This window comes from Cherax quadricarinatus, chromosome 91 (assembly GCF_038502225.1).
Source record: "Cherax quadricarinatus isolate ZL_2023a chromosome 91, ASM3850222v1, whole genome shotgun sequence".
Taxonomy (NCBI): domain Eukaryota; kingdom Metazoa; phylum Arthropoda; class Malacostraca; order Decapoda; family Parastacidae; genus Cherax; species Cherax quadricarinatus.
In genome coordinates this window covers 11,126,243-11,139,183 of record NC_091382.1, presented here as the reverse complement: position 1 = coordinate 11,139,183, position 12,941 = coordinate 11,126,243, and the positions used below count along the sequence as shown (strand labels likewise).

The window sequence follows — 12,941 nt, the reverse complement described above, 5'->3', positions numbered from 1 at the left end:
TCCCTTAGGGTCAAGTGAGTGTCTGTGGTCACAGTCAAGCACCTGTGAAACATTGCTTTTGTGTAGAGTTTTTTAAAGTTTGCAATGACCTGCTGGTCCATGGGCTGGAGGAGAGGAGTGGTATTCGGGGGCAAGAACTTTACTGTGATGAACCCAAACTCCTCGAAAATTAGGTCATCCAAGTTTGGAGGATGAGCAGGTGCATTGTCCATTACTAACAGGCACTTGAGATCCAATTTGTTTTCCAGGAGATACTCCTTCACACTAGGGCCAAACACTTCATTGAACCACTCAATGAAAATTTCCCTCGTGACCCATGCCTTACTATTAGATTTCCAAAACACACACAATTTACTCTTCATAACATTGTTTTTCCTGAACACTCTGGGATTTTCAGAATGGTACACTAGTAATGGCTTCACTTTGAAATCCCCACTAGCATTAGCACAGAACATTAGCATCAGCCTGTCTTTCATAGGCTTGTGTCCTGGCATTGCCTTTTCCTCTTGTGTAATGAAGGTCCTCTTTGGCATTTTCTTCCAAAAGAGGCCTGTTTCATCACAATTGAACACTTGTTCAGGTTTCAGTCCTTCAGCCTCTATGTACTCCTGGAATTTATGCACATATTTTTCAGCCGCCTTGTGGTCCGAACTGGCAGCCTCACCATGCCTTACCACACTTACCACACTGTGTATGCCAGTACGGTTCTTAAATCTCTCAAACCAGCCTTTGCTGGCCTTAAATTCACTCACATCACCACTATTTGCAGGCAATTTCTTTACCAAATCTTCATGCAACTGCCTAGCCTTTTCACAAATAATTGAAGTCATAAGAGTATCTCCTGCTAATTGTTTCTCATTTATCCACACCAATAATAACTTCTCAACCTCTTCGAGTACTGGTGATCTCATTTTTGTCAGCATAGTTACCCCCTTTGCAACAACAGCGTCTTTGATTTCATTTTTCTTGGCCACTATGGAACATAAGGTTGTGTAGGGTTTCTTATACATCCTGGACAGTTCGGCCACACTTGTACCACTTTCATATTGTTCAATGATGGTTTTCTTAAATTCAATCGTATTTCTCACCTTCTTTACCACAGGCTTGGCACTAGGAGCTTTCTTTGGAGCCATGGTAGCTTATTTAGTACTTGCAAGCACTAAAATAAATGGAATATTATGAAATATTTCGCTGGAGCACGTGAGGGGACCTTCGCTCACTGGTAAACAATGCCAGACTGGCTGCCGCCATGGCTCACGCCGTGGGTACGCGTCCCGGACGAACTACGACTCGTGAGTCAACCTATTAAAAGCGAGTCCATGTTTATACGAAAATACCCCTATGATTGGCGAAATTTACGATTGCCGGGAACTACGAAAAGCGGGGGACCACTGTACAGTACAGTGGAACCCCGAGTTTCAGCCACCCTGAGTATCGGCCACTTCGAGTTTCAACCACTTTTTTCGGCTAAATTTTGTCCCGAGTTTTGGCCTGTGCCCTGTGTTTCGGCCAGCGTACCAGACCTGTCTGCCTGCCCTCACCTGCATGGCTGCCCACGCAGGTGTCGTGAGCCAGTCTAGTTTTGTTTATCCTTGAGTGAACATTACCCTGCATGCTCATCCAAACATTTCACAGTAAGTTCATTGTTTTTAGTGCTTGTTTACTGATTGTTACTGAAATAAGCCACCATGGGCCCAAAAAAACTTCATAGTGGCATCCCTTTGGTAAAGAAAGTGAGAAACACGATAGAATTGAAGACAGAAATTGTAGCAAAGTACCAAAGTACAGGAGGAAGAGAGAGGGGAGAATGTGCCTTCTTCAGTGATTCTGTGATATGTACGATACTAAAGCAGCAGGAGTCAATTAAGGCTATAGCACCAGCCAGTGATAAAGTGTAGCATTAACATGTAGCAAGTAAGTTAAGTGATTAATTGATAGAAAAAGCACAGCACAAAACTGACTCCTCCAATGTTGATGGAGTTATATAGGACGACTGACAACACCGCCGTCTCTGCTGACACCATCACCACCACTATATAAGGCTCATTTTTCAGTGGCCCTTATGCACCCAACAACAAACAAGACAGCAACACTCATCGGTTAGGGAGAGAGACATATGACATACAGTGGGCCCCCGGTTCACGATATTAATCCGTTCCTGAGAGCTCATCGTAAACCAAAATTATCGGAAAGCGAATCAATTTTCCCCATAAGAAATAATGGAAATCAAATTAATCCGTGCAAGACACACAAAAGCATGAAAAAAAAAAAATTTTACCACATGAAATATTAATTTTAATACATCCAAACTGAAGAAGACATGCACAGTTACATGACACTTACCTTTATTGAAGATCTGGTGATGATTGATGGGATGGGAGGAGGGGAGAGTGTGGATGGTCTTAGTGTTTAGAAGGGGAATCCCCTTCCATTAGGACTTGAGGTAGTAAGTCCTTTTCTGGGGTTACTTCCCTTCTTCTTTTAATGCCACTAGGACCAGCTTGAGAGTCACTGGACTTCTGTCGCACAACATATCTGTCCATAGAGGCCTGTACCTCTCATTCCTTTATGACTTTCCTAAAGTGTTTCATAACATTGTCAGTGTAATAGTCACCAGCATGGCTTGCAATAGCTGTGTGAAGGTGATTTTCATCACCCTTTTTACAAATGATCGCTTGAGAGATGCTATCTCCTGCTATCTGTTTTTCATTTATCCACACCAATAACAGTCTCTCAACATTTTCTAACACTTGCGATCGCTGTTTCGTAATCACAGTTGCACCTTTTGCAAGAACAGCTTCCTTGATTGCCGTTTTCCTGCTCACTATAGTAGAGATGGTTGATTGGGGTTTACTATACATCCTGACCAGTTCCGACACACACACTCCACTTTCGTACTTTGCAATTATCTCTTTCTTCATTTCAACAGTCATTAGCACCCTTGGTCTCGAAGGGTTGGCACTAGGAGCTTTCTTGGGGCCCATGGTGACTTATTTTGCAGAAACAAGCACCAAAATCAGTGATAATATGGATAATATGGAATGTACCGAATGTATCCTTAGATGCGCGCACACTGGCTGGCTTGTAAACACTGGTACGCACGGGGGAGTTCAGGCCACAAATGGACACGTCTCGTACGAATCGTATCGCATACCGGGTTTTGTATTGGGAAGCGAGGCAAAATTTTTTTGATCAAATGCATCGGCAACCGAATTTATCGGATACCGGTAACATCGGGAACCGGGGGTCCACTGTATTTTATTCATTCTAGAGTGCAAAAATTATAGGGGGATAAGTCTGTTGAGTGTACCTGGTAAAGTGTATGGTAGAGTTATAATTGAAAGAATTAAGAGTAAGACGGAGAATAGGATAGCAGATGAACAAGGAGGCTTTAGGAAAGGTAGGGGGTGTGTGGACCAGGTGTTTACAGTGAAATATATAAGTGAACAGTATTTAGATAAGGCTAAAGAGGTCTTTGTGGCATTTATGGATTTGGAAAAGGCGTATGACAGGGTGGATAGGGGGGCAATGTGGCAGATGTTGCAAGTGTATGGTGTAGGAGGTAGGTTACTGAAAGCAGTGAAGAGTTTTTACGAGGATAGTGAGGCTCAAGTTAGAGTATGTAGGAAAGAGGGAAATTTTTTCCCAGTAAAAGTAGGCCTTAGACAAGGATGTGTGATGTCACCGTGGTTGTTTAATATATTTATAGATGGGGTTGTAAGAGAAGTAAATGCGAGGGTCTTGGCAAGAGGCGTGGAGTTAAAAGATAAAGAATCACACACAAAGTGGGAGTTGTCACAGCTGCTCTTTGCTGATGACACTGTGCTCTTGGGAGATTCTGAAGAGAAGTTGCAGAGATTGGTGGATGAATTTGGTAGGGTGTGCAAAAGAAGAAAATTAAAGGTGAATACAGGAAAGAGTAAGGTTATGAGGATAACAAAAAGATTAGGTGATGAAAGATTGAATATCAGATTGGAGGGAGAGAGTATGGAGGATGTGAACGTATTCAGATATTTGGGAGTGGACGTGTCAGCGGATGGGTCTATGAAAGATGAGGTGAATCATAGAATTGATGAGGGAAAAAGAGTGAGTGGTGCACTTAGGAGTCTGTGGAGACAAAGAACTTTGTCCTTGGAGGCAAAGAGGGGAATGTATGAGAGTATAGTTTTACCAACGCTCTTATATGGGTGTGAAGCGTGGGTGATGAATGTTGCAGCGAGGAGAAGGCTGGAGGCAGTGGAGATGTCATGTCTGAGGGCAATGTGTGGTGTGAATATAATGCAGAGAATTCGTAGTTTGGAAGTTAGGAGGAGGTGCGGGATTACCAAAACTGTTGTCCAGAGGGCTGAGGAAGGGTTGTTGAGGTGGTTCGGACATGTAGAGAGAATGGAGCGAAACAGAATGACTTCAAGAGTGTATCAGTCTGTAGTGGAAGGAAGGCGGGGTAGGGGTCGGCCTAGGAAGGGTTGGAGGGAGGGGGTAAAGGAGGTTTTGTGTGCGAGGGGCTTGGACTTCCAGCAGGCATGCGTGAGCGTGTTTGATAGGAGTGAATGGAGACAAATGGTTTTTAATACTTGACGTGCTGTTGGAGTGTGAGTAAAGTAACATTTATGAAGGGATTCAGGGAAACCGGCAGGCCGGACTTGAGTCCTGGAGATGGGAAGTACAGTGCCTGCACTCTGAAGGAGGGGTGTTAATGTTGCAGTTTAAAAACTGTAGTGTAAAGCACCCTTCTGGCAAGACAGTGATGGAGTGAATGATGGTGAAAGTTTTTCTTTTTCGGGCCACCCTGCCTTGGTGGGAATCGGCCGGTGTGATAATAAAAAAAAAAAAAAATGTTATTAATATTGTTTATTATGTCATATTAGATGAATTGTGCTAGATAAATAAGCCGTAGAGTTGATATTAGTGTCATATTGAAGGACTATCTTGTCTTGCCTCCAAACAAACTCTCCTGCCTCTCTCACATGCCAACAAGAGTCTTCAATAAAGGTGAAACTGATTTAAATGTTTATTTATCCATTAAAATATTTATTTCTCATTGTTTTCTGTATGTAAAACTATAGTATTTATTCTTAAAAAAAATTTGTTTTCAATATTTTTGGGTGGAACGGATTAATTGGATTAACATATTTCTTATCGGAAATATTGCTTTAACTTGAGGCCTAGCTCCTGGAATGGATTACGGCCGAAACTCGGGGATCCACTGTACATTCATTAATTACCTTAAAATATTTGTAGTCTAAATGTAGGGTGAGAGGTGAGTAGTATTTATTTGTAGGAAGTCAGATGCGGGAGGTATGGTAGCCAGCCAGGCCAGGCCACCCCTCCCACAATAATATACTACAACATTTAAAGCGCCTTAGAGCGCTAATGAGTACACATACAGTGTACTCATTACTTATCTTAAAACATTTGTAATCTTACTGTAGGTGAGTAAACGAGGTAGAGCAAATTAATGAGAGAGAGAGAACTAGTAAATGAGAGAGGAGAAAGATGTGGAGGATGTAAACAAACAGACGAATGCGTCTGGCTATGGTTGATACACGTTCATTTACACGTAACATCTCATATTTATGTTAATTTATTCTACTATGGGTTGTATTGATCATGTTTATAATTTTGAAAAAAATATCAGATGGATTAAACTGTTCATATTAACGTAATACATATACGACATTTAATGTGCCTCAATGATTATTATTGTGTATTATTATTATCATTATTAACCCTTTGACTGTTTCAGGCCCCTCTCTGAAACTGTCATTCTATGTCGCCAAATATTCAAAAAAAAAAAAAATTATTTTTTCTTATGAAAATGTTAAGATTATTTTTCTGAGTGTTTTAATCCAAAAAAAAAATTTTTGCCATCGGTACTTACCGAGATATAGAGCCATGAAGTTTGCAGAAAATGAGCCGAGTATGGCAACAGCGGCGACTGCCGCTCACCCGGTAAACTTTAGTTTACTTGTAATTGAAGGTTTTTTGTTTTTTTCACTATTTTATTTTTTCACATAACTTATGTGGCCTATGAGACCAAAGTAAGGTGCAATGTATATATATACACTCGTTGTATACAACACAATAAGCACACAAACATAATTATCAATATATTGTTTACAAAACTTGTTTACAAAAACAAACAAACAATCATCATCCTCCTCCTCCTTCTCCTCCTCCTTCTCCTCCTCCTCCTTCTCCTTCTCCTCCTTCTCCTTCTCCTTCTCCTCCTCCTACTCCTACTCCTCCTTCTCCTTCTCCTCCTTCTCCTTCTCCTCCTCCTTCTCCTCCTCCTCCTCCTCCTTCTCCTCCTCCTTCTCCTTCTCCTCCTCCTTCTCCTCCTCCTCCTCCTCCTCCTCCTCCTCCTCCTTCTCCTTCTCCTCCTCCTTCTCCTCCTCCTTCTCCTCCTCCTTCTCCTCCTCCTCCTTCTCCTCCTTCTCCTCCTCCTTCTCCTCCTCCTTGTCTTGTGTGGGAGTGTGTGGCTTATAATTGTTTTGAGTCAGAAGTCGGCAGCTGTCAAAGTGACATATTGTCTCATTAGTCACTCCCCCTACCTCCTGTCAAAACAGTGGGGTCGGATGCAGCTTCCCCTCCTCCATTCTATCTAATTATCTTTCTCCCTCATTCTATATCTTTCAATCTGTCTCTCTTTCTATCTGTCTGCCTATCTCTGTCTCACAGGTACACATAAATACAAGTATACATAGTGTAAATTACCTAGGATAACCCAAGAAATCCAGACAAAGTGCTATACTCTGCTTGAAGATGTGAGTAAACGTGATGACACAGTCTTGTGGCTCTCTCTGAGACAGAGAGCTAGATGGACAGACAGGGAGCTTGACAGACAGACAAATAGACAGACAGAAATGTTTGTGTACCAGCAAAAACAAAGGGAGGGCGATGGTCATGTAATATTACCCTCCTTTACGCTCATCAAAGTCAGTTCTTATCAGATGTTATCTCCCCTTATCTTGTCACTGTCATGGGGTGGAATTTTTTTTTTCTTGCTTCAAGGGAACAATATTATTACATCTTCTTCCTCCTCCTCCTCCTCCTCCTCTTCCTCCCCTCCTCCTCCTCCATTGCTTTTGGTCTCAAACTCCTCCAAATCATGAAATTGACCTTCACTGACACTTCCATCTGTGTTAGAGCATCACTTGGGAAAAGAAGAGTCCCAGATTTGCTGGGGAATCACATATTTCTTACCGCTAGACATGCTGAAAAAGGACAACTGAAATGGCATTCCCACAATGCACCACTGGCTCCCCGATTTTTTTTATATGGTGCACACTGACCATGGAGACCCATTCTCTCGCATGTGGGCCTACCAGCTTTCTCCTGCTTGATTTGAAGCTGCTAGAATTTATGCGTATAAATACGTCAGAAACATTGGCTCGTAAGATGTATTTATACGTCGGAAACAGTCAAAGGGTTAATATGGCATCTTCAGGACTAATAAGAAACTTTTAGTGATTTTAATGTGTACCTGCATGCCAGCACAGTATGTAAGTTTGCACAAAATTCAATTTAAACCAGCAAATAATAGAGCCTACTAGACTGGAGAATACACTAGACCTCATCTTCACTAACAATGATGATCTGATAAGAAATATCACCATATCAAAAACAATATACTCAGATCACAACATAATTGAGGTTCAGTCATGTATGCGCGGAGCCCCAGACCGACATAATGAGATTAGTCACGAGGGAGCATTCACCAATTTCAACTTCAATAACAAAAACATAAAGTGGGACCAAGTAAACCAAGTCCTAACCGATATAAGCTGGGAAGATATACTAAGCAACACAGACCCCAACTTATGCCTAGAACAGATTAACTCGGTGGCACTCGATGTATGCACAAGGCTTATTCCTCTAAGAAAAAGGAGGAGTAGATGTAAAACAGAAAGAGACAGGCGCTCCCTTTACAGGCGACGGAAAAGAATAACAGAGCGGCTAAAAGAGGTCAATATATCTGAAATGCGTAGGGAGACACTGGTCAGAGAAATAGCAAGCATCGAACTTAAGCTAAAAGAATCCTTTAGGAGTCAGGAATCGCGGGAAGAACTAAAAGCCATAAATGAAATCGAAAGAAACCCAAAGTATTTCTTCTCCTATGCCAAATCAAAATCGAGAACAACGTCCAGTATTGGGCCCCTACTTAAACAAGATGGGTCCTACACAGATGACAGCAAGGAAATGAGTGAGCTACTCAAGTCCCAATATGACTCAGTTTTTAGCAAGCCGCTAACCAGACTGAGAGTCGAAGATCAAAATGAATTTTTTATGAGAGAGCCACAAAATTTGATTAACACAAGCCTATCCGATGTTATCCTGACGCCAAATGACTTCGAACAGGCGATAAATGACATGCCCATGCACTCTGCCCCAGGGCCAGACTCATGGAACTCTGTGTTCATCAAGAACTGCAAGAAGCCCCTATCACGAGCCTTTTCCATCCTATGGAGAGGGAGCATGGACACGGGGGTCGTCCCACAGTTACTAAAAACAACAGACATAGCCCCACTCCACAAATGGGGCAGTAAAGCAACAGCAAAGAACTACAGACCAATAGCACTAACATCCCATATCATAAAAATCTTTGAAAGGGTCCTAAGAAGCAAGATCACCACGCATCTAGAAACCCATCAGTTACACAACCCAGGGCAACATGGGTTTAGAGCAGGTCGCTCCTGTCTGTCTCAACTATTGGACCACTATGACAAGGTCCTAAATGCACTAGAAGACAAAAAGAATGCAGATGTAATATATACAGACTTTGCAAAAGCCTTCGACAAGTGTGACCATGGCGTAATAGCGCACAAAATGCGTGCTAAAGGAATAACAGGAAAAGTCGGTCGATGGATCTATAATTTCCTCACTAACAGAACACAGAGAGTAGTCGTCAACAGAGTAAAGTCCGAGGCAGCTACGGTGAAAAGCTCTGTTCCACAAGGCACAGTACTCGCTCCCATCTTGTTCCTCATCCTTATATCCGACATAGACAAGGATGTCAGCCACAGCACCGTGTCTTCCTTTGCAGATGACACCCGAATCTGCATGACAGTGTCTTCCATTGCAGACACTGCAAAGCTCCAGGCAGACATCAACCAAATCTTTCAGTGGGCTGCAGAAAACAATATGAAGTTCAACGATGAGAAATTTCAATTACTCAGATATGGTAAACATGAGGAAATTAAATCTTCATCAGAGTACAAAACAAATTCTGGCCACAAAATAGAGCGAAACACCAACGTCAAAGACCTGGGAGTGATCATGTCAGAGGATCTCACCTTCAAGGACCATAACATTGTATCAATCGCATCTGCTAGAAAAATGACAGGATGGATAATGAGAACCTTCAAAACTAGGGAGGCCAAGCCCATGATGACACTCTTCAGGTCACTTGTTCTATCTAGGCTGGAATATTGCTGCACACTAACAGCACCTTTCAAGGCAGGTGAAATTGCCGACCTAGAAAATGTACAGAGAACTTTCACGGCGCGCATAACGGAGATAAAACACCTCAATTATTGGGAGCGCTTGAGGTTCCTAAACCTGTATTCCCTGGAACGCAGGAGGGAGAGATACATGATTATATACACCTGGAAAATCCTAGAGGGACTAGTACCAAACTTGCACACGAAAATCACTCACTACGAAAGCAAAAGACTGGGCAGACGATGCACCATCCCCCCAATGAAAAGCAGGGGTGTCACTAGCACGTTAAGGTACAGGTACACGTAAGTATAATTATCAGAGTACAGTGGTACCTTGGGATATGAACTTAATTCGTTTCAGAAGGCTGTTCGAGTGGCAATACCGAACGAATTTGTTCCCATAAGGAATAATATAAATTAGATTAATACGTTTCAGACCCCCAAAAATACACTTACAAAAGCACTTACATAAATACACTTACATAATTGTTCGAGTTTTGAGCTGTTCGTATCCCGAGGTACCACTATATATAAAACATAAAATAGCTTTAAAATTTTGGAAAGTTTCCAGACATAATGGAGAGACATGCTGCTCATGGAAAATGTAAATAAACTGGGTGGGGTGAGCTGTATTGCGAGTTTTGGTCATAATTTGAAATGTCCATATTAGTTGAATGCTGTAAGGCGAAACACTTTAAAGTAGGGCCCTACTGTACTATTGAAATAAAAAATATGCCAAGAGGCATTATTAATTCTAGTGATTTTAGGATCCTACACTAAGTAATTTTTTCATGTATAAAAGTTCCAGCATGACTTTTATGCTTTTACTTTTGTCAGTTTGGTAATAAATAAAGCCTGAAGGAAAAAGATAGCTTGTGAACTTGATTCATTATGATACAGTATTTTGTAAACTGCTAATACTTGCTTTAATTTTTGAAACGTAGGCTCTTATGGCTCGGCTTGTAATTTAATCATTATATCTTGTCTAGTTGGCCAGTCAGCATTTCAGTCAACACTTTGTACTGTATATATCTTATGCTGAAATGTAGTCTCTTAATAGGTAGTGTAATATTATTTACAACTTTTGATCTGACTTGCATTGGTAAACGTCATTCACAGTTTTCATTTTTACTCAATTGCTTCAGAGTTGTTGTTGTTGTTGTTGTTACTTTTCACGAGTGGTGTGTTGAACTACTCTGAGCCACTGTGTGTTAGACTATCATCATTTAACTTTCTAAAATGTTTTGAGAAAAAGATCATCTTATTGTAGTCCATATTTATTTTGATTTTTTCACTATTATATTCAGTTCATTTCATGCATATTTTTTTATGTAGTGTATGTCTTCTTTCAGGCTGTGCAACGCATCCTGGAAGCTCATGCTAATGTAAAGGATTTACCGCTAACAGATGCAAAATTGCAATACATTCGTGCATGGCAAGCTCTGCCAGAGTATGGCATTGCCCACTTCCTTGTCAAGCATATGGGACATAAGGTAGGTGTTATATAATCTACCCTTTTTCCCATTAATTCTGGCTAGCTTAAAGGACCACATTTTATCAGAATTCACTCTTATGTTTAGCCCTAGTGAGTTATTAATGGGTGTGGGTTGTGAAATGGAAGTGTAAGCTTCATGTTCACTTCATTAATTGCTACATCGTGTTCCATAATCATTCACTCCATCACTGTCTTGCCAGAGGGGTGCTTTACACTAAAGTTATAAAACTGCAACATTAACACCCCTCCTTCAGAGTGTAGGCACTGTACTTCCCATCTCCAGGGCTCAAGTCTGGCCTGCTGGTTTCCCTGAATCCCTGTATAAATGTTACCTTGCTCACACTCCAACAGCATGTCAAGTCCTAAAAATCATTTCTTTCTATTTGCTCCTATCTGACATGCTCACGCATGCTTGCTGGAAGTACAATGGACCCTCAACCAGCGATGGCATCGATTAACGATAAATCTGACTAGCGATTCATTTAAACGCAAAAATTGTGCCTCGACTAGCGCTTAAAAACCCGACCAGCGCTTTTCGTTCCGTACCATACGCGTCCACTTTGGCCTGAACGTGCCTCACTTGTCCCTTTGGTGCCAGTGTTTACAAGCCAGCCAGCCACTGCGGTCGCTTCCAAACATACAACTGGAACATTTCATATTATCACAGCCTTTTTAGTGATTGCACCTGCAAAATAAGTCACCATGGGCCCCAAGAAAGCTTCTAGTGCCAACCCTACAGCAAAAAGGGTGAGAATTACTCTGGAGATGAAGAAAGAGATCATTGATAAATATGAAAGTGGAGTGCGTATCTCTGAGCTGGTCAGGTTGTATAATAAACCCCAATCAACCATCGCTACTATTGTGGGCAAGAAAACGGCAATCAAGGAAGCTGCTCTTGCCAAAGGTGCAACTATGTTTTCGAAACTGAGAACACAAGTGATAGAAGATGTTGAGAGACTTTTATTGGTGTGGATAAACGAGAAACAGATAGCAGGAGACAGCATCTCTCAAGCGATCATATGTGAAAAGGCTAGGAAGTTGCATGATGATTTAATTAAAAAAATGCCAGCAACTAGTGATGTGAGTGAATTTAAGGCCAGCAAAGGTTGGTTTGAGAGATTTAAGAAGCGTAGTGGCATTCATAGTGTGATAAGGCATGGTGAGGCTGCCAGTTCGGACCACAAAGCGGCTGAAAAATATGTGCAGGACTTCAAGGAGTACATAGACAGTGAAGGACTGAAACCTGAACAAGTGTTTAATTGTGATGAAACAGGCCTGTTTTGGAAGAAAATGCCAAGCAGGACGTATATTACTCAGGAGGAAAAGGCACTTCCAGGACATAAGCCTATGAAAGACAGGCTTACTTTGTTGATGTGTGCCAATGCTAGTGGTGATTGCAAAGTGAAGCCTTTATTGGTGTATCACTCTGAAACCCCCAGAGCGTTCAGGAAAAACAATGTCCTTAAGGCTAATTTGTGTGTGCTGTGGAGGGCAAACAGTAAGGCATGGGTCACTAGGGACTTTTTCTATGACTGGTTACACCATGCACTTGCCCCCGATGTGAAAAATTACCTAATTGAAAAGAAATTAGACCTTAAGTGCCTCCTGGTATTAGACAATGCCCCTGGTCATCCTACAGATGTGGCAGAGCGACTTTCTAGGGACATGAGCTTCATTAAGGTGAAGTTTTTGCCTCCTAATACCACTCCTCTCCTGCAGCCCATGGACCAGCAGGTTATTTCCAACTTCAAGAAACTGTACACAAAAGCTATGTTTGAAAGGTACTTTGTAGTGACCTCAGAAACTCAACTGACTCTAAGAGAGTTTTGGAAAGATCATTTTACCATCCTCAATTGTGTAAACATTATAGGTAAGGCTTGGGAGGAAGTGACTAAGAGGATATTGAACTCTGCTTGGAAAAAACTGTGGCCAGAATGTGTATACAAAAGGGATTTTGAAGGGTTTGAGGCTAACCCTGAGAATCCTATGCCAGTTGAGGAATC

At 41.6% G+C, this 12,941-nt stretch overlaps 1 protein-coding gene across 8 annotated transcripts in view; it reads left to right on the top strand.

Annotated features, from left to right (window-relative positions):
* Positions 1-12,941, top strand: part of LOC128704930 (unc-112-related protein) — a 452,607-nt gene that overhangs the window by 400,217 nt on the left and 39,449 nt on the right. For all 8 annotated transcript variants that reach the window (XM_070104385.1, XM_070104378.1, XM_070104383.1 and 5 more), the window contains one exon: positions 10,796-10,936. In XM_070104385.1, coding sequence (XP_069960486.1) covers positions 10,796-10,936 — 141 coding nt within the window. The remainder of the gene's footprint in view (positions 1-10,795; positions 10,937-12,941) is intronic.